The sequence below is a fragment of the Kwoniella shivajii genome, chromosome 8 (assembly GCF_035658355.1).
Source record: "Kwoniella shivajii chromosome 8, complete sequence".
Taxonomy (NCBI): domain Eukaryota; kingdom Fungi; phylum Basidiomycota; class Tremellomycetes; order Tremellales; family Cryptococcaceae; genus Kwoniella; species Kwoniella shivajii.
The window spans coordinates 869411-893407 of record NC_085915.1 but is presented as its reverse complement, the minus strand read 5'-3'; the positions used below and the strand labels follow the sequence as shown (position 1 = coordinate 893407).

Genomic DNA, 23997 nt, shown 5'->3' with positions numbered 1-23997 from the left:
AAAAAAAAAGATATCAAGAGGCCTTTGCGCGAAGCTGGTTGTAGTATCAGTTGGAAACCGCTCAATAGACTTTCAAAAATGGTATGTTTCCCCCATCTTTCTATCTAGATATACTTTGCCGTATGTCGATTTCGATATTTACTAAAATACTTCTTTGGTGTTGTAGGGTGTCCCAGCCTTGTTCAGATGGTTATCTAAGAAATATCCTAAAATCGTTTCTAGGGTAGTTGAAGATACACCTAAAAAAGTTAGAACGCAAGATGGTGAAATTGAAGAAATACCAGTACAATATGATGGACCTAATCCGAATGGATTTGAAGTGGATAATCTGTACTGTGAGTTGCATGAGATATAAGATTAGAGATTGATTAGAAAGGTGATCATGGACGGTGATGCTGATACTCAGAAAAATATCTAATAGTGGATATGAACGGTATCGTACATCCGTGTACACATCCAGAGGGTAAACCAGCACCTGAAACAGAAGAGGAAATGATGGTTGAGATCTTCAACTATACTGAAAGGGTAGTCAACATGACTAGACCTAGAAAGGTGCTCATGATGGCTATTGGTAAGTTCCCGTATATTCCAATTGCTTCGTCAGATGTGATTTCAGTAAGATGTGATTTCAGCTGATCGTCTCGATTTCCGTTCCAGATGGTGTTGCCCCAAGAGCAAAGATGAATCAACAACGTTCGAGAAGATTCAGAGCAGCCCAAGAAGCTGCTGATAAAGAGGAGGAAAGGAGAGAAGCTATCAAGATGTTCGAAGCTATGGGTCATCAAGTTTCAGAAGAGACTCAGAATCATAAATCTTGGGATACGAATGCTATCACTCCCGGTAAGTAAGACTCACGACCCTCTGCTTATGTGCTTTTCACCAACTCTCTCCGTTCTCCCAAGGTGATGCATGTGAACCAAAGAGAAATGGTGCTAATCTCAGTCGTAATTATAGGAACACCATTCATGGATCTATTATCAATATCATTGAAATATTGGGTTTCATATAAACTATCAACTGATCCAGGATGGAAAAACTTGAAAGTAATCTTATCCGATTCAGGTGTACCTGGAGAAGGTGAACATAAAATTATGGACTGGATAAGACGTCAACGTTCGCACGAAACTTGGAATGCCAATACATCACATGTCATTTATGGATTAGACGCGGATTTGATTATGCTTTCTTTAGCTACTCATGAACCTCATTTCAGAGTTTTGAGAGAAGACGTTTTCGCTCAAGGTAATAAAGGTCCTCAACCATGTAAGAATTGTGGTCAATCAGGTCATCTAACTTCGAACTGTATTGGTAAGTCCCCCAACTCTCCTCGTCGATACTGCGTGTATAGCCAGTGAAGAGTGGAATTTACGCTTACTATCAACATAATAGGTGAGAAGAAGAAGAAAGATCCTAACGTCGTCGAAGTGGCTAAACCAGTCGATCCTAAACCATTCATCTTCCTTGACGTCTCATGTCTCAGAGAATATCTAGCAGTTGAACTAAATCTTCCGGGTGTACCATTCTCATTTGACCTTGAATTAGCTATAGATGATTGGATTTTCATGATTTTCTTCGTTGGAAATGATTTCTTACCGCATTTACCAAGTTTGGAAATTCGTGAAGGTGCCATTGATGTTTTACTGAAAATATGGAGAGCGGAATTACCCAGAATGGGCGGATACTTGACCAATCATGGTAAAGTTAATCTTGACAGAGCTCAAATCATATTAGAAGGCTTGGCGAAGAATGAAGATGAGATCTTCCAAAAAAGAAAAGAAGGTGAGCTACATATGTCCCTTTAGATCGAAGGGGTAATTGACGCTGATATGATTTGATTACCATCTGCAGATGAAGAGCGACAAGATCATCATTCGAAGAGAAGAAGAGTTGATGACCATCGTCGACAGAATGAAGCTAAATCATCGTCCAAAAGTGGTGCGCCTGATTCATCACATACTCGATTTGATTCGCCACCCAAAGGAACAATGCAATTGAATGGACAAGAATACGTTGCCATCGAACCTTCAGCAACGGCCAGAGGAGGTGCTCTACATCCTTCACTACCTTCTAGACCAGCGTTCGATATCGTTCCCAAAGAAGAAGCCGAGAAGAAAGAGAATGACGCGGTCAAGAAAGGAATAGCAGCCATGTCAAATACTGCATCCAATTCTGATATAGTCAAAAACAGAAGAGCCATAAGAATGGCCAACCTAAGTGCTGCTCAAGCTCTAAAAGCTGAACTAGAAGGTGATCATGAGATCGAGACTGTAACAGTGGAAAACACCGAGGATGAAGAGAAAGAGCAACTACCACTGGAAGAGGCCAAGGATATACTGGAACAGCAGGGCGAAGACGAAGGTGTGGATGAAGAAATCGTGCCTCCCGCTTTGAAATCGGATGAAGATGAAGGCGAAGCTGCGATTGGTGAGGAGACCATTGTAGTAGACGAGGAGGAACCCGGCGATGATAACGAGGAAACACCAAGAACAAATAAGAGAAAGAGGACTAGAGGTGATAACACGGAGGAGAATGATGAAGATGATGATGATGACGAGTCAAGTAATTCCGATGATGACGATGTCGAAGCTCCTCCTAATCCTGAAGCAGATCAACCTGTCCCCAAGAAGAAGCTGAAGGTCAACCCTGATGGAACAGTCGAAGGTTACGAAGATGATGTAAAACTCTGGGAACCTGGGTATAGAGAGCGATATTATGAGAAGAAGTTTGGTTCGTCATTATCTGATACTGATTTCATAACTCAGTGAGTGTTCGATTTTCGTGCTCTTGACCTACATTCATGCAGGAAGAGTTATGTACTGATCCCCATCAATTTCGCCAGGATCACTCGATCGTACATGGAAGGACTATGCTGGGTATTGGAATACTACTATCAAGGTGTTCCAGCTTGGGATTGGTACTACCCATATCATTATGCTCCTTTCGCCCAAGATTTCAAAGATATCGGTAAATTCAATATTGAATTCAAAGTCAGCCAACCTTTCAAACCTTTTGCGCAATTATTAGGTGTTTTCCCAGCTGCGAGGTGAGTCGAGATTCTCACTGTGATATGAATTTTGCATATGAGAAAAGAGACAGAGTACTGATATATGAATCTGCGAGCAGTCGAATACATTTACCAGAACCATTGCAAACATTAATGACGAATGATGATTCACCAATCCTTGATTTCTACCCATCAGACTTTGAGATTGATATGAATGGCAAAAAAATGGCGTGGCAAGGTGTTGCTTTGTTACCTTTTATTGATCAACATCGATTACTCGCCGCCTTGAAATCGAAAGAAGATGAATTGACAGATGACGAAAAGAGAAGAAACAGCTGGGGTGATAATGTCATGTTCGTTGGAGCAAACAACACTCAAGGATTATATGATTCGTTGTGTGATCTATATGGACTAAAAGCCAAATCGATAACGAAGGTGGGTTTCCTGCTTACAGACGATTGCTTCTATATATGTTGATTTTATACCTGAATACCTTTAGCCAATCGAGATCGATCCCAGAAAATCTGATGAAATGACAGGATCAGTATTACCTGATACAAACTGTATACCTGGATCGACATTAGAATCACCTTTACCATCAATTGATGAATGCCCAGATTTAGATGGAGATACAGAAGCTGGACATTCAGCCAATACGTCTATTTCAGTCCGGTATTATTTCCCTAGACAGGCACATCCGCACCGATCGATAATTTTACCAAGATATAAACCTGGACCATCGAGATTGAATGAAAGTGATAAAGATTGGGTAAGACGTAACGGTAATGGAGGAGGAGGAGGAGGACATCGTGGAAAAGGTCCAAGATATGGCAATGGTGGTGATAACAGAACTGGTGGACCAGGTATGTCAAGAGGTGGATATCATCAAACACCTCAACCAAATCAACCTCAAAGATCAGCAAATGGTTATCCAAAACCCCCTCAAGGTGCTCCTTCAAGCGGATATGGATCATATGGAAATGGTGGATATAATCCACCTCCACCCAGACCTGTAGCTGCATATGGAGCCGCACCGCAATCGTATACAGGCGGAGGAAGTTATAACGCTCCTGCCGCTCCAGGAGGGTATGGTGGGTATGGTGGATACGGAGGTTCAGCAGCTCCTTATTCAGCTCCTCAAGGTGGTTACGGTGGTTATGGCGGCGGTTCAGCTTACAGTGAGTTGAATCTCATTTCCTCTTATTTCCTGCTCCTCCCAACGGTTTGAGGGCAAAGGTCGGGCCGCAAAGGAAGAGCGTGTCAGTGTTGCATAAACCGATATGATCACTTTTTACTAACCGAAATGCTCTCTCAATAGGTGCATACAACCCACCACCGCCAGTGCCACAAGGTCGGAACCCGAATCCATACGCTGCACCACCACCCAACCCGTATGGAGCACCACCAAGGCCGGCATACGGCGCTCAAGGTGGTCAAGGTGGTTATGGAGGTTCAGGAAGAGGTGGATATAATCCCTATGGAGGTGGAGGTGGGAATGGTGCTTACCAACCTAGAAACAACGGTGGTGGTGGTGGCGGTGGTAGAAGATATTAGTAGCATGGGAACGGTGCAATTAGTGAAGGAAAAAGAAATAGAAACAGTTGATATTCAAGAGATTGGGGTCCGTCGTTGGAGATATTGCAATTGTTAAAGTTGCAAGCTGAAAAGAAAACTAAAAAGCGAAATTGGTGTATCTTGAAATCAAGTATCTAGAAAGACTTTTGTATTCATTGGTTCCATGCATGAATTTGGATTCTATAATACGTTGTGCACTGAGAATAGACTTCATATATAACGTATGGTCTTTTCCCACGATCTCCAGTTGGCTTGTTCTTACGCCTTTATTTGGGGATTCGACTTGCAACGGATTTGCAATTGTATTATCGATACATAGTAAATCTTCTGTGTCAATTCCGACTATGTCTTGAAACGAAAATCTTGATAGATGATATAGATGGGGTGCCGATCGTATTCAGATCACACACGACCATCCAATGCAATTGGATGGACTATTTACGTCAACCCAGCCTTTATTTCCCTCCCTTTCCATATAGTCTTCCCTTGTGACTTTGACTTTGAGACAAGATGGTACAGAGTAACGACACAATGGTTGAAATGACACAATTACTTGTGCCATACTTTGATCGTGCCGTCTAATGAGCAAGTGATCATTTCTTTTCCTTTGGGATTTATCTCAATTCCAGTGATCGTTTTTTTGTGTATTGATTTCGGATGATCAGGTAGCGGTCTCCCCTACGACAGATTATAAACAAATCAGTTTTAGTTCGGATAAAGGTAAAGTCGTTCTTTACTTGGTGGAAATACAACTCACATCTAATACGTTCCATGAATGGAGACCTCCATCTTTATCTCCAGCTACAATTGATTTTTCACCATAACCCCAGGCCATACCCCATTTACCATTTACCGAATGACCTTGAAAAGTCTGTAAACAAGAACCATCTTTTCTGTCCATTATCCTGATCTTACTCCCACCTTCTGGTTCTGATGCATCGTCGTTATTGGTAGCGACTAATATACTTTCTTCAGGGTTGTTGGGCGATAATCGAATTGAAACGATTGATTCTCCAATTAAATCTTCGGTCAATAAACCGAATCGTAGATCGTACGTTCGAATAAAACCATCAGCTGAACCAGTGATGATCTGAGGTGAACCATTGGGTAAGATGAGGGAAGTTACTGTTGATGTGGCTTCTTTAAGTGTTTGAAGGGGATCACGGGATGCAGCTCTTTCAAACGGGGTGGGAGGGTGGGCAGAAAAAACATTGAAAATAAAGGAAGAATTTTGAAGAAGTAAGCGATCAACACAAAGTCAGCTTGGATATTACACTTCACATCCTCTACAGCCTAATCAACTCACCTCATATCCCACAACATGACTTTAGCGTCGAATCCAGCTATTGTGACAATCACATGACATTAGTGTCAGATTCAGCTTCAGCTTCAGCTTCCCCTACTCCACTGAAATTCATGTTGTCTCACTCACCACTGGCTAGTACTTGAGAATCTGGGCTGAATCCGACAGCGTTGATCTTACCGAAATGCCCTTGCATTCTACGAATGACACCTCCAGTAGGTACATCCCATAAGAAAACAGCTCGATCACCTCCTGAAGAAGCGAATTTGGAGTTATCGTGAGTACTACAGCAAAATAGAATACAACATGATCAGCTTAGTCACACTCATTTACATAACAGGGTTTAGCAAAGAATGTTACTCGTGTAATAATGATACTACATCATCATATTGTCAAATTTGATATAGAAAGACATCACTCACATATCCAACGCTAATACCTCTTGAGCGTGTCCATTATAACATTTAATCTCTTTACCCAAAGTAGGATTCCATAATCTGATGCTCCTATCTGACGAACCAGATAACAGGTATTTGGCTCCATGATTGTATTTTATGACGTTTACAGGACCTGAATGTGCCTCGAGTCTATCATATAGGATATATCAGTCTTTGCTTTGCTTTGTTCGATCAAATGGACATCAGATAAGATTGTGAGCTTCACTTACGTTTGTACTACTTTCGAGGGGTATGATGATGATGATGCGTCGACTGAAGAAGGCGATTCTTCTTCTTGTCCTCTTGAAGGTGCCATGTTCTCTCGATGAGATTTCCAACCTCTCAACACAGAACAAGATGATGATGAGGATATAGAAGGAGGAACGATTCATAACCTACTCTGTCTGTCTCAATTCTAATGGGCGGAGTGGTCCGAGCGTTGGTATCTGGTGCCTAATTCTACCTTTTGTTTCATGTTCATTTGATCATATATAAGTTATATCTCTCTTGAACCCCCCTTGACGCGTCTTCCTTGTTCTCTTTTGTACTATATACTCATCCACATCCTCTCCCTCATTCTCTCTTCTTTCTGATTGTTCCATTCTGCAACCTCTCTTTCTGTACAGACACTCATGATACCCTCCATCCACCTGCGTCACCCAATCCCCTGTTGATCGAGTATAGGGGTTACAAAAGTTCCGACTCTTCTGCCTTCGAAAATGTCCAAGATGCCCGTGCGAAGGAATGGATCGACGGCCTCTCCACATCATTCATTCTCATCCCCATTCAGGTCGAACAACAGTTCAACACCAACACAAACACCAACACAGAGTCAATCCAATGGTAGTGGTGGTATAGGGGGTACCAGTACTGGCAATGGAAGTGGATTTGGAAGAGAGAGTGTAAATCAACATTCATTCGACACAAATTCAATCAACGACTCAAATAGTATAATGAGATCTGAATTCCACAATCCAGAACAGAAGATTATCAATTCTTTGGTCGGTAGAATAGTGAATAAAGTGAGTAACCATTGTATCTTATAATGAGAGAAACCCGACACTCGTTTACTGAAAAAATCAGCGATTCTTGCTGACTGCTATACCAGTTACCATGTAACTCAGGAATCAGATTAGCCATAATGGAAGTTGATCCTTCCATTCAAGCTACTATCAGCTCGTTACTTCAACTGGCGAAATTGAGATTGTCTCTCATTGTGCAAAGTATAACATCAGCTCTAGACACACTATCAAAGGTGAGATTGACACTTGAAGGACCAATGATCATATGCAGCACTAACAACGTCATGCTCATACAGTACTCCAGCTCTTCCTCGCTTACTGAAACATCCCTTGATATCCTTCACTCTCAGATGTACCTACTACACATCTTAAACTTATGTTTATCGACCTCATGGAGAACACACGCTCTATCATCTCCACCGCCTCAAACGGACATACCTCGTTGTTGGCCAGATCCCTATCCTTTCGAAGATGGACTAGCAAGGTATCTCCTCAATGTGATTGTAATTTACGGAAGATTAGTGTTCGGTGACAGTGCTCAAGATCAAAGAGCGAGTCCAGCTCCAAGTAAAGATATAAGAGGATTAGGAATTTCATCGTCTTCGACAGAACCGTATCGATCAGTATCATCAAACACAAATTCTTATAACCTAGATACGAGATTTCTACAAGCGCATTCATATCCCTCATCATCATCATCAGCATCAGCATCAGCATCCTCGCACACGCAGAACGAGATCACCAAACCCAAATCCTTGTCCCCAACGTGTCCGACCTCTTCTGCTACAATTTCTCAAATATCAAAATACACGTCGAGAGTGATTTTCTATCTTTCGGCGTCAAATTGGCAATTGGTATTATCACGCTTAAAAATTCGCATAGCTTATCTCCAAACCACGATAGAAGAATCACCAGATATAACTGAAATAAGATTGTTAGAATGGTCAAATCTGGACAGAAATCGATTATCACAAACTCTACAAGAGATATCGAGCTCTTTCTTACATGTGAAAAGACCCGCGCAATTAGTCATTGCAGCTTCCCTAAGACACGGTATTTGGAATTGGATCAAAGCTCATCCCATGGAATATGAAATGTTCATTATAGGAAATAAGAAAATGGAAGGTGGTGTCGACACTCTATTTGACGCACTCTTCTCTTCATCAGATTCAGGATTCACTTCGTCAAATGCTAAAAAAACGAGATCCTTCTACCCGCTATGTATCATGCTCCTCTTACTCATGCCTGACTTGTTCACCAAGTTAGTCGTGAGTGAACTAGCTTCCAGGACGTCTCCTACAGTTCACGCGGCTCTGATCGATAGATTGAAGAAAGGTCTCAGTTCCAGTAAAGGCATAGAAATATCGGCTGTGGTTCATGTCGACATGATTAAAGCTGCCATGGCGTTATCTCCAAAATATGAATCATCGGGGGTGAGGAGTTTAGTACATGATATTCGTGCTGATACAATGGTAAGCTAATGAGAAAAGCACCATTCGCTTGATCGACTGGCCACAGCTAATATCTCCGTAGCATGCTCTGTTCACCTCTTCCCTCTCTTCTGAAATAGTCGACAAAGACATCCTCGTTGAAGGGCTAGTCGCGCTATATAGAGCGGACCCAGCAGCCATAAGCTCTTCTTTACTACCAAAGTTGCTCAACAGCACAATTGAATCGAATAGACTTGTGGCGGTCAAAGCCTGTACGCTCATAGCAGTAGAAGGGGAACGACTACCGTGGTTCGTACCTCTCTCGGAATTGAGGAATGCAGTCGGTCCCGCACTGCGTACGATACTAAAGGTAAGTCCGGGGAGAATGGTAGCGATCGGTCCAGCTGATCCGTTTGGCTAATCGGTTCCAGGCATACGCACAATCACTTCCCCGTCGACGCGTTGTTCCTGAGCTCCCTTCAGGTCAGACAGACCTCATCAACGAGATCCTTCAGCTTTACTCATTAGATGCAGCTTTCGCCACCGCCGGAGCCTCTTCTGATCAATCTCCTACTTCCAGCGATAGTTTCTGTCAATTCTTGCTCAACCTATCTGCCTTGACTGTTATCCCGAGTCCGGATGTCTTGTCAAATATCGCTTCCAGAACAGCTTGCATATTGATTGATGACCTTGTAACTAGGATGAAAAGTGACAAAGAAGTTGAAAGTCTAGCTGCAAGTGCAGGGGGTGCTATGTAAGTTGCCACTCGCTTCAAGAACACAAAATAAATCGGCTGACAGTCATGGCGCAGCTGGCAGATCCTTCTCGATATCGGCAGACAGACTCTGTTCGCTTTCCACAGCGATGATTCTGATAATGTCGCTATAGCCATGACTGCTTTACGGAATACAAGCATTGCCGTTCTGCGTCTAGCGGAGGAGAACACATCGGTAAGATAGAAACGTACACCATACGAAACTCAACAGCTAACGAACTCGCTAACGAACTCGCCTCTTAGCTGCTGTTTCCTTCTTCAATGGCTCAACCAGCTACCATGGTCGCTTCAGTAGCTGGATTTACCATCTGCGTTGGACCAGACAGTGAACAGACAGCTCTCACCTTACCGATGTTATCTGTCTTTGGGAAACTCACCAGATTAGCTCATATGTCAGCCATCGGTCAACTGACACCGACCTCGATGGGTCTTGTTCCTGATAAACGAGCAAACGCTTTCGATGCTCTGGCAAATCTTCCAACATCTATAGGTATGTCCGACTGTCAGTATGAAAGCCATATCCCTGATTATCTTGCCAATAGGTCGTCAACAACAGCAACGACAGATACGGCGAGCCCTCCGACCGATAGCTGTGTCTACACCATTCACTGTAGGCCTCTGGGTTGGTCTGTCTGCTGTGGCACAGAGATTGACGTCCAAGATCATCGCTTCGGAATCTGATGCGACTATGTCTTCTCGTGACTTGAGACGAAGAGCGTTGTCCGTTGACATTGATGGATTAAACAACGTGAGTCAGAGAGGTGCCAGTTCGGGACCAAGAATTGTAGCCGACGTTTACTCATGACAGGACGAATCCAAAGAATGGCAGAACCTGATCTCATTTCTATGTGCCTGTGTGACCGTTGCCAATTATGATACACAAGCCCCTCCAAGTCTATGCGATATTATAGGCAGAGCCATCTTGCCCCCAGCATATGATCAACCTATTCCAGATCCCCGTGTCCCTGTGGAAGCGTTTGTGAAGCAATGTGTGGATCTGCTAGTGAGCAGCTCAGTGAATGTGCGAGAAACCGTTAAGAATGCTCTAGGAGCGGAATTACCTACCAGTTGTTGCAGAATGGTTGTAAGTCCTATGGTAAAGTGAGTAGATTTTGCTTTAATTGGTAATCAGTGGATGCTTACGTCAGGGGCGTGCGGAACAGACTCATCTCTCATGCTATCGGTCCAGCGGGAGTAAGCGTGTCTGAACCTTTCACAGTATTCGCCGAGCAAGCTATATCGGTCCTCCGAATGATCGTAGATAGAATGGGACCCAACGATGACGTCCCGACTGTGCAAGTAGATTTAGGAGATTTGTTATATCTCTTAGCGCAATACATACATCGACTAGGTCGAGGAGATAATGCACTTCGACTGAAATCGAGGTACTGTCATCTGGTCGAGATCTCGCTTGGCAAACCAGATAACGTGGTCTTCTCGAATAATGCAAAATTCAGAAATGCTTTCTTGGACTGGATGGGCGAATGGTCTTTGGAATCTATGAGAGTGAGTAAAATCTTCTTAGGTGATCTGGTAGGAATGTTGACGTAACATTTGATCAGGATAACGATATGTATGTCTCTGGAGTTGAAAGTACAAGTAAATCTCAAAAGGAATTAGATCACGCTTGCCTTAAAGCGATGGTCCCTTTGTCGGAAGGCTTGGTCCTAAAAAATTCAGCTGAGGATACAGACGATTCTCAAGGCGTAGTCAAGTCGAGATTATTCTATAAGCATTATCATCATCTAGTGAAAGTGATCGAACGTTCGAATTATGAAGAGGTTAGCTCTTCGTTTCTCGTCTTCACCTTGAAAATGTAGCTGACATGCGTTTGTTCCGTCCAGGCTGAGTCATTTGGCTATACATCATCCTTACATGGTACCGGTACTGGCAATGGTAATAATAATAACAACAAAGAGTTCGGGCCGAACGATAGTCCAACCCTGGCCATTATGGCTTTATCAAATCTACTTTCTTCAAACGTCGATGTAGGCCTCAAACATTGTCTATCATTGGGATATCACGAAGATCCGACACTGCGGACTGCTTTCATGCAATTAATCACGAATACACTGCAACAAGGAACTAGGTTTAGTGGACTGTCTACGAAAAGGATATCCTCAACGACCAAAAGATATTTGGATCTTCTGACATCACCAAACCTGGCAATGGCAATTGCAATGGTCGATATATGTCCTCAATCAGGTAATGAAGTTGACGAACTTTCCACTCTCCTCTTCAGGGTATTCGAAGGTAAAGGAGCGTTATTGGGTTTAATGAGAGCGTTGATCGAAAGAGAAATCGCTTTGACTAGTAAGTGCTCTTTTGCAAAAGGTGGCTCGGTATCACAGCAAAAGGCAGATGGGCTGATGATGGATGAATAGATCACGAGTCCGAGCTGTTTAGGGCAAACTCTGTGACCATGAGAATGTTGACGATTTTCGCCAAGACATATGGATAGTAAGTCGATAGTATACGAGTGTGCGGGATGAGCTGACGTGAATTCAGTAATTACGTCCGAGCAACTCTGCAGCCCCTTGTACTTTCGCTCGTCGAAAAGCCGGCAGAATGTTCTTTCGAGCTTGATCCAAGTAAAGCATCGGGCACGGAGGATATCGAGCGAAATGCGGATCATCTGAGATTGATGTGTCAAGCATTATTGGATCTGATATGTTCTTCTACACCAAGAGTACCACTGTGAGCCATCTTATCCTTATCGACCGGGTCATTGGGAAAAAAGGCTGATGAAATATGCGATTTAAAAATGTAGATTGTTCAAGGCATTATGTCATCACATATGGGAAATAGTTGAAGATCGATTTCCTGATTCAAGACATTCAGCTATTGGATCTTTCATCTTTTTGCGATTCTTCTGCCCAGCGATAGTTTCACCTGAATCGATAGATCTTGACGTTAATCCAGATACCAGAGAAACTAGAAGAGCTTTATTGTTAATTACTAAAGTGATTCAAAATCTGGCTAATAACGTGGTATTCAAAGAACCTCATATGAAAGTGTTGAATAACTTCTTATCGGAAAATATCAGACAGGTTACGAAGTTCTTATCGGATATCGCGGTGAGTACTTGTCGTGTAGTTTCCATTGGGGTGGAGATGAAGTCATCAGCTTGATTGAAGCGAACGACTCAGGTGGATACGGATGAAAGCTGCTTGGAGGCGAGGACAGGGGCCAGATCAAGGGAGGTATTGGCGCTAAGAAGCAGCAAACCGCATCAAAGACGATGATCGTGATTCGTGAAAAAAGGGTCAGTCGCTGACGCCTCCCCAATCAGATTCGACCCAAGACAGCAGATGTGCAACAGGCCACAAAGGCTTTCTCAGATGATGCGGAGAAATACCAAGATCTAGACGGCGATGATGCTATCATGTGAGCTATCTTCCTCTCTGGTTATCGTGCTTCGGGCTGACACAGAATCGTGGTCTTCACAGCCAACGATTCGTCTATAAATACCAATCAAAGCTAGAGACGTCCCTTTCCAATATGCCAAAACATTTCCGACATGCAGCAGTCACTAAATCACCCAGAACCGAATTTGATGGAAAAGGAGCTTTAGAAAATCTACGACATATCATGAGCGAGTCTGGTCCACCTCCCACTACGACTGGGTTGAGTGCTTCTGCTAGATCGCAAGTATACGATGAGTGAGTTGGTATATCCAGAATAATGCGACTGAGATCACTGATTCACGTGCTGGGCAGATTCATGCGACATAACCATGGGAGGAATACGGATAGTGTGGTCGATGCTTTCTATGAAGGGCCAGCCAGTCAAGTGAGTATCAAGGAATCACAGTATAAGGCTATTGGATGTTGAACTGATTGATCATGAAGAACGGACGCCGTATTTTTTACTTTATCATTTCTAGAGTAGCTTTAGTCGATTACGATGTTCTGGCCTATCATGTCTTCTCGGTAAGTTGGCTGGAATAGAGTCACCTCCTTTCTATTGACCTGTTTTTATCTGCAGATCCTTGATAAAGTGACAGACTTCTTTGACATTGTCATTGATCTTACTGACTTCTCTGCGGCGAATGAATTGCCTTTACCCTGGCTCAAACGATCACTACAAATGTTTCCACCCGGTATCCTCCCTAGTATACATGTGAGTCAAGCTAAGCTCGCAGATTCGATTTCAGCTGACACGCCTCCAGACCTTGGCGATATACAATCCCAATTCATATGCTAAGAAACGTGTAAGAAGGCTTGTATCCGAACTTTTGACGATCAGTGAGCTAGCAGCATACACGCCTGCTTGAATAATGAGCTCACGATAGTATACCGTAGCTCCTTCTGTCGGCAAAAATGTCATCGCTTGTAGCAGTCCATCCGAACTCGCCGAGTCGATCCCGTTCACCAGCCTTGCTCTGCCCGAATATACCATGGCATTAGCTTACGAAGCCGATCACGTGTTCACCAACTTACTCTATGTGGCAGATCATGAGATGCAAGTCCCAGTGGTAGTTAAATTAGGTCATGATTCGCTACAAATCGCTTCCGTAAGTTAAACCTTGAGCTTGTCGGCCAGGCATTTGCTTACATGAATGGTACAGTGGAAGAAACAAGAACTCCTGTCTGGCATGAGGTCATATGTTATCGATGTAGTTCGGCTTCAAGATTTAGATGATATTGTCGGCGGAACTGGTATTCCCTCTGATCATCTAGTCATTAAATATGGGCGGAATGATACCTTGGTCTTCGTCTCAAGGCGTGAGTGGGATTGCTGCTCGGAAATATTCCATTAGCTGACGAGTCGTATACAACAGGACGAAACGAGATGGCTCAAATCATTCGAGCAGCAAAGGCCAGATTACGTGAAGGGCCAAGCAATGAGAGAGCGCTAGGTCCAAGTGATGTTCCAGCCACTTTGCTCAATGTTTCTTTACTTAATTTATCATCAAGCGACAGTACACTGCGGATGGGTGCATATATCTTGTTGAATGAGTTATGTCAATTCTTCAAATATGATCTTGCTTCTCGCGTATTGAACGTTTCTCGTGAGCCGTCCACTCTACTGTCATTGGGATTTCATAGTGACGATAGCTTATCTTCTAATTCACAGTTGGGTTATCAATACCGAGTAATTCCCTATCATTTGTCATTGATTTGTCTCGAGCATTGGCAAATTCCGTCCCCCACTTAACTCTAGAGTTCCTCAAAGAATGGACGATAGGATTCAGTAAAGCAGATACTCCGCTTAAGACTGCCTGTTTACTTTACGTTGGACCTTGGTTGTCAAATCTGGATCAATTTAGTAAACCCACGAGAGAAGATGGGATGGAAAGTATAAAGCAGGTCAAAGAGATAGTAAGAGCTTTGATTGGGATTACTGTCGCTGAGCGAACGGTAAGTGTATTGTTTGCATTTCACGAGGAACAAGCCAGTGCTCATGCCAACCTCTAGCGCCTTCACTTGGCTATTCAAGAGCAAGTCTGGGCAATCCTCACTCATTCCCACGAGAGCTTGGCGGAGATAGTCGTTTCTGAACTTATACATTGCGCCGTCGATGCTGGAATCGGCAGCGATAAAGCCGAATGTATTGGAGACATATTGGTGTCGGTCTCTTCGACTGCTGTGAGGGGTAGAGTGATCGCTCGACTGCGGAAGGTAAGCTCACACGCTATTTTTATCCCTATGAAAAGATCCTGCTCACTTTGTCGTTTGCAGACCTTGGCGCAAACATACCTTAAACCATCAGCCCATATCACAGAAAACGCAGTATGGCCTGAGATCTGCTCTTTATCCCGAACCGCTCTCATCTTGGGTTTCAATCCTTCTTCCGCCCTTGACACTCAGCTTTTCTTACCTGAAATATTCCACATCATTACGCTATTGCTTGGGGCAGGTCCAGTTCTGATGCGCCAGACAACCTACGGTCTACTAGTCAACACAATCCAATCATTAGCCTCCAACCCCAGTTCCGGCAATATGGATGCATCGGCTCTTCAACACCTGTTGGGAAGAGTTCAACGACCTCAAATTATGGCTGCATTCGGATTGACTCAAGGACAAGGAAACATCGAACTGTCTGGTCTTACCATCAAAAATGAGACGGATATTCATTTGTTGGAAAGAATTGAAGAGATATCCAGGTTCTTAGGCGAAGTTTTGACTGCTGGTGCGATATCTATAGGTGAGTACAATCGACTTCATACAAGTGAATCAGCACGAGCGCTGATATGATATTAGATTGCGCCAACGCATGGAGAGCTCGATGGATGGGTCTGGTTGCTGCAACTTGTTTCCAGCATAACCCAGCGACGCAACCTCAAGCCTTCACTGTTCTAGGATATCTCGCATCTGATGAAGTCGACGATGATCTCGTTTATCAGATATTAGTTGCTATGAGCACTACTCTATCGCATTTCCAAGAAGTCGACAGTGTTTTACTTATCAGTATGCTTCGATGTCTCAATGGGATCATTGGAGGTCTTTTACCTGATAGTCGATATGCTTCAAGTTTGTTCTGGCTAGCAATATCGGTCCTTCAACTTGGCTTTATACCACTTTTTGCTCCAGCATTAGAATTGATGATTTCATCTGTGCAAGCAGTCAGTGAAACTACTACTCATACGATAATAAGGGGACAAGAATTGATGGGACACCTTTTGGATACAAGAAGAATCATAAATGAACAAGCTAAAAAATTAGATCAAGTTTCAGGTGTCTCTTTTGAAACAGATATCACTTTTGCGATAGTAGCTATCATGTATAAGGGAGTACGACATCCTTCGACGAGAAAACTTACCATTGAAAGCTTGATTGAATTACTCAAACTTTCGGCTGAACCAGCAAAATCAAATGGCGAAGATGAATTATCAGTCTCATCAGGAAGTATAGCGTATTTCGTTGCTCTTTTATCGACGATTGCTGTATCAACGGAAGAGGTTAGAAAGGTGTTCCAAGCTGCTGGGTTAGATATTGACAATGACAACACAAACTTGGCAAACGTTCCTGTATTTGATATGTTATCGATACCGTAAGTTCACTGAGTACCTGGGCTAGATATTGGACTGTGGCTGATTTATTGGATGGTAGGGATAACTCGACTGCACTCTTACTGATAAGTTTAGTGGTTGCGTTGCTGAATGGATCAGGTGGATCAGATATAGAGAAAGTAGTGCTATATAGATTGTTAGCGGATGCGAGTTCTGAGATGCCAGAAGTTGTAGCTATGGCGTGAGTAATTTGTTTTAATACTGTGGGTGATATCAGCTGATCAATCTCACGTATCGCTTTAGATATGATGTTTTGATACCAAGGATAATATCAACTTTGACTACAACATCAAATTTATCGATCCTGAAATCGACTTCAACAATATTGGAAAAAGCATTATCCGATCCAAATTATTCGATACCTTCACTAAATGCATTACCTACAACAGACAGTTCGACATCATTACATCTTCACGGAAAAGGTGCTTATGCAAGTAGTATCTCATCGAGTCCAAGTTTAGCTACCAACGGAGCGAGGGAACAGGTTTTGGAAGAATTAGGGATGAAGGGTTTGAGTGAATTGGCTTTTGAGAAAGTTAAGCCTGATAAGTGAGTTAATGTCTATGTTGCTTGTTGCATGGACAGATTGACTCATCATGTACCGTAGATTGGCAATGATGACCAAATGGGTCGCCGGGTTGATAGAGGGATTCACAATATAGAATGGAGTCACGCTACTTACCAGAACGAGCGGTACAGTCCGATTTGAAGGGATGGAAGAAGTGGTGAACTGTATAGAAATATCTCCAAATTGATCTCTTCCTTCTTAACAACAATATTGTATTGATATACCCTGCATTTCATAACTCTTAATCAAGTTCAGTTTCGCTTGATTCTTTCTTTTTTACAAGTGACAGAATCCATTTCTTATAATATATACATACATGAATTGGTATGTAAAGTATGTCTAATCTGAAGTTTAGCGCACTCACGGTATGAATCGTCTCGTCAGGTGAATCTACTGTACGGTACACTACATTTGACGACTTCAGATAGCGTGACAAATAGGGCCTTGCGAAGAAGTTGGAGATGATAGGCATGACAACAGATCTCTTAAACAGAGTACGAGTATTATCTGGTTCCATGATACGAAAGATATTCCACGTCCTTCCTCTCATCTGACAGTCCCCAGTCAGATAAAGGCATTTCCGAATTTATGCGTACATCGCAAAGCACTAAGATATCACATCTCCAGACTGTCATATCTCTCATCGGTCGACCCACTCAACTTTCGTGAAATCTCGAAGCGGTCCGTGCGTTCAACAATTTTTGTTCCTCCCTGTCTCTCATCTACGGCCATAGAACCTCGAAAACGCCCCATCCCGTTTGATCTGGGCAGCTAAGCTGGGTATCGCTCGGTTAGTACCAAGGTGGGGGACCACTTGGGAATCCCGGGTGCTGTAGTTTTTGCATCGTGCAATCAAAGAATCGTATTTTTTACTGAAATTGGATCGATGAAGAAGGTGTTCTATAATTCATTTTTTTCTTTTTGGTTAAGGTCCGTTATCTGTTCTGATAAGGGAAGGGATGAAACGCTGATAGGGAGAATACGTGTGTGGAAAGGGGAGAAACATATATTGGATTATTTTCCGATCAAATATACACACGGACATACACACAAGGGGAGTTCAGTGTGACCAAGCGCGAAGCGCTCTAATATAAGTTGAATATCACTCTCTACACGTATCTGGAATACATATGATCATACTGAATCCTTTTCCGACAAGAACGAACTCATCAGACTTGTATTCGATGTTGCTTTGTCAAGCTCCTCCCTCATCTACCTCTCACGTCCATTATCTTGAACCATAGTCTCCATCATCGTCATCCAGAAACTTAGTAATGTAGTTGAGCTGAATTCTGTTCTGTTCTTTTCATTGCGTCATCTTCATGTTTATGATCATAATCACCATCATCGATGTCTGGTATTCCGTAATAAGCGTCGATTTTTGGAAGATCAGCATCACGTTTCAAAAAAAATCAACTTTAGCTTTTGACCAATGTATTGATGGATAAATAGCTTTGGCTATTTGCTTAACATGTCCAACTTCTTCATTTCATCGATATGGTGAGAGACCAATAACAAATGGGTATATCAATGTTCAGTTGAATTTCGTGAAGTCAGGTAAAGGTTGACGATCAAATGGATTTTCTATTTCTGACGATGTTGAAGTTGATGCTGAAGATACTATCAAGGTTGTTGTTTTAAGATGAGAAGAATCTTGCTCTGAAGCTTGGCCTTGTTTTCGTTTTTGGCTTCGTTGATTTGACTGTGCCCAATCATTCTCATTAATTGATATCCCTCTACAAGCCAGGTATATATTCCTAAGGTTCTTGACAGTTCATACCAATCGAGATGATTATGAGTATTATCAAAAGTCAATGACGTAAAATCCAATGAAGATATCCAAGTAGAGGCTGATAAAGTGATCAAATCTTCTTTGCAAAAAGTTGCCTAACTAGGTGCATCGTGATCCGTCGACATCAAAGTCAGATATCTAGGTGTGCATAATCGGACCTCATTATTCTCTCTATCGGGAGTGGATTTGGCTTTAAGGGGGTTTCGAAATGATCTGACCAAGATAGAACTTGGTATTGGTATCATCATATATAAATCGTTCAAGGTTATTTGGTTAGTCATGTATTTTAGTCTTGTAGATAAGTCACTGCCTATGATGGCGTAACGTTCATTTTCATCTTCGTTTTCAATCTTAGGGATCCCAGACCTTGGTATATGTTCGTCTGAAGGACCTGCAACGGGAGCTAGGATTTCATCCATTGAAAGATTCTAGCACAAATTATGATTTCCCAATGATAATCTCACGATATAATGTATCGTCATGATAAGCCATAACGTATTGAAGTAGGAAAGGTGTCGATCAGTTCAGACCATCTAGATATATCTTCAGAATATGGGTAGCCCTCCCAACGAAAAGGATTTAACAGCATTTCAGTAATTCGAGAATCGTTCCTGAATGTATGAGTGTGTACGATAGTACGATCTCACTCAGGATTATACTCGACGCGCACAAAAATAACAATTTCTCAACAATCACTTAGAATCTCCGATTAGGACGCATCAGAGTATATTAGTTGTACTGAATGATCGTGGATTTGGCAGTAACTCTTTTCGTTCGAGGCAATTCAGTTCACCCAATATCAATTCATGTACTGACGGGATCGACCATACCTCTTCGGGCCGTCAAAGCTAAAGAGCCAAGGTGCACCTTCTTGCATTTACTCAGATTGACGCATCAATCCGCCTACACTATGGTCTGCATAAAGGATAGATTCCGGACCATATTGAGACAAACAGACGGTGGTGTCAAAAGACGTGATACTCTGCGAAATGTCGCAATCTGATGGACAGACTAATCTTAGTAGGATGCATTCTATCCTGATTTAACATGTCACCGGCTAGTTATGATGTTTTGAATTTCACGCTTGTATTTGTGCACACGACCCATTTGTACTTGCATGATAGATTAGTGAGAGTGGAGCATGCTAAAGCTAACAAATTTTTAATCATAATTCATCATCATCGTTGCATGTATGTACCTTTTGAAATCCGCCGGAGCCGGGACTCGACTGTTCTTATTTATTTCCTAATTCAGCTATTCTCATCATGTTAACTTATAAGATTTTAAATCCCCCTGAATACATATAAACTTCGCATTTTTGTTTTACAAAAAATCTTAAAACCAGAGATTTCAGTTCAACGAAGGACTTTGACTGGAATACCACATCTTTGTTTCTCACGATACATATATCATTCTATTTACTCAGATTGTATCTTATCGCTCTATATTCCAGCACAGTAGCCTTCCGACTACCTCCTCATCGCTCTTATTCAACACACGCAACTCTACTGCTTCCTCAATATCCCAAGTCAGCTGTGGAGTCTCAAGTCGCTTGAATATCAATAGCTCAAACCCAACCTCAATCAATATACTTCCACCCCCCCTTTCAATGTTTGCTCAGATCAAACCCACATTCCTTAACAACTCAGTCACTTTTACATATCAACCAAAGACAATTGCTTCTGGCGAAAAACCAGTGAAATCACATACGAAAGAACTACATTTGTTATTGATCAATCAAAATCACTATATAATACCTAAATCATCTAAACTTTGAGGAGATAGCTGGTGATCACTCCCATATATACACATCCTCGAATTAGATGCCCAGCGCTCAATCTAGTTCCCACAAGAAAGGTGGGGTGAAGGGTATGTTTCTCTTTCTCTCGCTCTCACATACTCTCAGGTCCGCCATTGGCCTCAATCAAACTCTACATGGGTCCTTTGGGAGCGTTTCTTTTCTCACTTCGTAATAAGGCATTCTAGCTAACCATTGATCCGTTTGTTCTCTTCTGGTATCATAGCTCATGCAGCCTCGCCCAACCTATCTCATTCACCTCTACCTAAAATCAAATTAAATATAAGAACGAACTCACCTGCTTCTGCTTCTTCCTCTTCTAAACGCTCACGACCCTCTCAACAGAAAAACTATCAATCCCAAACTCAATCCGATGGATCTTCCTCAGATCTCACACCTCCCGAAGACGATGATGATCATGATGATGATTATGACGAAACCCTGATCACTCCTCGTAAAGGTGTACATAAAGGTCGTCAGACACCCACTCTCAATAACCCCAACACTCAAAATACAACTTCTATAACCAAATCAACCGAAAAGAGAAAAACAAGTATAAACACAAATTCATCCACGTCAAAATCAAAGATAAAAACAGATGGGAAAAAGAAACATCCAACTCCCATACCCACTACTACAATAGGTCCTCCAGGTAGAGAGAAGAAAAAGGCTATAAAATTGGAGGAAGTAGAGAGAAGAAGAGCAAGGGATGCTAAATTTGATGTGGAAGGAACTTATGGTGGAACAGTGAGTTCACTGTCATCTAATCGAATTCAATTCAGATGCTGATTCGTGTCGTGTTGCAGACGCCTACACCCGCACCTCTGCCTTTTAATATTGACGATGGAGTATCGTCGTATGGTGACGACGAATCGAATCTTGGCGATCTAACCGAAGACGAACTCACCGGTCTTCCAGCAGCATTTGTAGGCCATGAGATTGAGGATCTAAATTATGGCGCGGGTCACGATGCGGATGTTGAAGGTCAAGGGGTGAACTACTGGGATGAAACTTCCAGCGAAGAAGATGAAGAGGAGGTGAGTCAAGTCGCCGTGCATCCCCCTTTGCCTCATATACTGAGGCGGATGGTCATGCTTTTGCAGGTATACATAAATCAGCTTTCTGGCTCTGAAGCAGATCAACAATCACAGTCTTCCGTCGATGGCATATCAGACGACTCCATGTCAGAATCCGACTTTGGGTCTAGCTCTGATGACGGTATGGACGAATTCGGCTTTCCCATCCCTAGTGCATCGCTCTTTCCCATCAATGAAGAAACAGAGAACACCGGTGGAGCTGATGCCGGTCTTGTTCTAATGGAGAATTGGGATGGTCAATTTGTGTTGGTACAACCTCGACATGAACGTTCACGCTCTCGACATAGAGGTGAGAAAGGTTCGAGAACAGCGGGCTCTGTCAGTGGAAGTACTGTTGTTTCTGGAACCGATCAACCTGCTCTCTTTATCGATCCAGATGCTGGTGAAGGAGAATTCGACAGTGATGAAGATTCTTACTGGTCAGGTATGAGTGACGAAGATGCGGGAGGGGATACTACCGATTCCATGGCAGAGGAAGACATGCCTGTTCTAGATAGCCCAGCATTGAACGAACTGATGGAAGCTCAGATGGCAGAAGCTGTGCTGAGGATGGCAGTAGAGAATGGAGAAATGCCCTTGCTGGATGTCGATGCGGGACCTTCAGGCCTTTTCGCCGATCCGACTTCAACTGGACTCGATATACATACTCCCGCCCTATCTAATACATCTTCTGCAGACCCCATAACCGGACCCACATCTGCTGCTCTTCCTGAAACACCCGCGCCTGCTGGTCCCGTAATGGGTACATTCCATCCTACGACTGATGATCCTGCTCAACATGCTGTCATTGATGGTACAGGAGGAGATACGAAATCACCTTTCACTCATAGGAGACGTTCACGTAGGGATAGAGACGCAGCTTCGGTAGCATCGACGAAACGATCTCACGAAGATAGGAAACGTAAAAACTCCACTGCGATCAATGACCCATTTTCACCTGCATCAACACATGCTGTATTTGGATTAAGCAAAAAAGCTAGATATTCTTCAATTCCGGGACATCCACGATACATAGCTGCCAGACGAGCAGCCGAAGCCTGTATTGATCCGAACGATAGAGAGACTACACCCACTGATTCCGATGCCTTCTCATTGGAAGACATGTTGGAAACTTCAGTACTTTTACATGAATTGGAAGAACAAGAAAACGAAAATGATCAAGATGCGGAACATCTAAGACATATGATTAGGTTTGACAGAGTTGGTGTATCGACCTATCTTCGGAGGAATTTCGGTTCAAATGGATTGGATAATAGTCAAGCTTCTCAAGGTAATGGTGTGTCCATAGGAGGTGCATTAGAGGACACACTGGTGGGACCATTGGGTGGAAGAATGTTGATCTCGCCAGTGTTGACTCCTGTGAATCATGGTGAAATGGGCAGTAGAAAAGAAAGAAGGAGACGGAGAAGAGCTGCTCAAATACCATCATCACAACCTCACTCACACTCTCAACCACCATCGCAACCTCGAATACCAATAATCGAAACTGGGAATTCAACGGGTGGTATGCCAGCTTTACAAATATGATTGATCAACGATTTCCTTTCTGCCTTTCCTAATTGATCATTCGGGTTTCAACCAGACACCATGTCAAATTCATGAATCAAGATAATCAAAACCAAGCATCACAAACATTCACCCTCCCACTTTTCCCTTTTCCTGTCATCATCACCATGATTTCTTCGCATGCCATTCTCAGGCTTCTCACTACGAGATACAAAACATACTTGTTGATTTACATTATTGAAATTAAAATATTGGTCTCCGTTTTGCCTGTTACGAATTTCTGCCCTTTCTTGATATATATATATGTGTGTCATAGGTATATCAACTATTGAATGTCGTATTCGTATGCATTGATAACAGATAACAGGTAATGATGATGGTCATGATGATGGTGAGTTGACTGTACCAGACACGTCAGTAGAAACGCGGTGATCCGTGTGTTTGCTTGTATGATAAGGGGAAGTGTACGAGCACAGACCTACCTACACATTGAGTGTGAGTTACTGTATGCAGTGACCATTCTTACTGTTGTTCATCTCCATCTCTTTCACTTACTTCTTTACCCCGAGTGATTGATACATAATCTTACTCTCTCTCGTCGCATTATTGGACTTCACATTCTAGTCAGTCCATTGGCATTGACCGCATTCACGCTCTTTTTCGTACCTCAAGAAA

The 23997-nt window shown here is 42.7% G+C and overlaps 5 protein-coding genes and 1 non-coding gene across 6 annotated transcripts; 4 read left to right on the top strand and 2 right to left on the bottom strand.

The window, feature by feature from the left end:
* Window positions 1-78: 78 nt before the first annotated feature.
* IL334_006085 (uncharacterized protein) lies at window positions 79-4558 on the top strand (the record flags this gene model as incomplete). Its single annotated transcript, XM_062937789.1, has 12 exons — window positions 79-81; window positions 167-335; window positions 422-571; window positions 658-840; window positions 955-1308; window positions 1390-1779; window positions 1849-2761; window positions 2840-3043; window positions 3124-3439; window positions 3504-4095; window positions 4147-4182; window positions 4323-4558. 12 exons carry the CDS (start codon window positions 79-81, stop codon window positions 4556-4558), a joined length of 3546 nt encoding a protein of 1181 aa, XP_062793840.1.
* Window positions 4559-5128: 570 nt separating this feature from the next.
* IL334_006084 (uncharacterized protein) lies at window positions 5129-6635 on the bottom strand (the record flags this gene model as incomplete). Its single annotated transcript, XM_062937788.1, has 6 exons — window positions 5129-5257; window positions 5337-5754; window positions 5886-5922; window positions 6012-6166; window positions 6305-6469; window positions 6550-6635. The coding sequence occupies 6 exons, from the start codon at window positions 6633-6635 to the stop codon at window positions 5129-5131; spliced, it is 990 nt and encodes a 329-aa protein (XP_062793839.1).
* A 412-nt stretch (window positions 6636-7047) lies between these two features.
* On the top strand, window positions 7048-17223 carry IL334_006083 (uncharacterized protein; the record flags this gene model as incomplete). The annotated part of the gene is made up of 31 exons (XM_062937787.1): window positions 7048-7341; window positions 7428-7574; window positions 7638-8813; window positions 8875-9141; window positions 9203-9525; window positions 9583-9721; window positions 9790-10036; window positions 10089-10294; window positions 10355-10647; window positions 10710-11052; window positions 11109-11327; window positions 11391-11859; window positions 11931-12006; window positions 12055-12243; window positions 12317-12623; window positions 12839-12933; window positions 12996-13208; window positions 13266-13338; window positions 13398-13478; window positions 13534-13668; window positions 13718-13793; window positions 13851-14062; window positions 14117-14273; window positions 14330-14560; window positions 14626-14909; window positions 14967-15170; window positions 15231-15696; window positions 15753-16542; window positions 16602-16742; window positions 16805-17110; window positions 17169-17223. The coding sequence occupies 31 exons, from the start codon at window positions 7048-7050 to the stop codon at window positions 17221-17223; spliced, it is 8214 nt and encodes a 2737-aa protein (XP_062793838.1).
* Window positions 17224-17852: 629 nt separating this feature from the next.
* Window positions 17853-17967, top strand: IL334_006082. Its single transcript, XR_009999598.1, has one exon. It is a non-coding gene; the product is annotated as a 5S ribosomal RNA (ribosomal RNA).
* Window positions 17968-19016: 1049 nt separating this feature from the next.
* On the bottom strand, window positions 19017-19340 carry IL334_006081 (uncharacterized protein; the record flags this gene model as incomplete). Its single annotated transcript, XM_062937786.1, has 1 exon — window positions 19017-19340. One exon carries the CDS (start codon window positions 19338-19340, stop codon window positions 19017-19019), a length of 324 nt encoding a protein of 107 aa, XP_062793837.1.
* Window positions 19341-20744: 1404 nt separating this feature from the next.
* On the top strand, window positions 20745-23343 carry IL334_006080 (uncharacterized protein; the record flags this gene model as incomplete). The annotated part of the gene is made up of 4 exons (XM_062937785.1): window positions 20745-20790; window positions 20946-21466; window positions 21526-21756; window positions 21823-23343. 4 exons carry the CDS (start codon window positions 20745-20747, stop codon window positions 23341-23343), a joined length of 2319 nt encoding a protein of 772 aa, XP_062793836.1.
* Window positions 23344-23997: the final 654 nt, after the last annotated feature.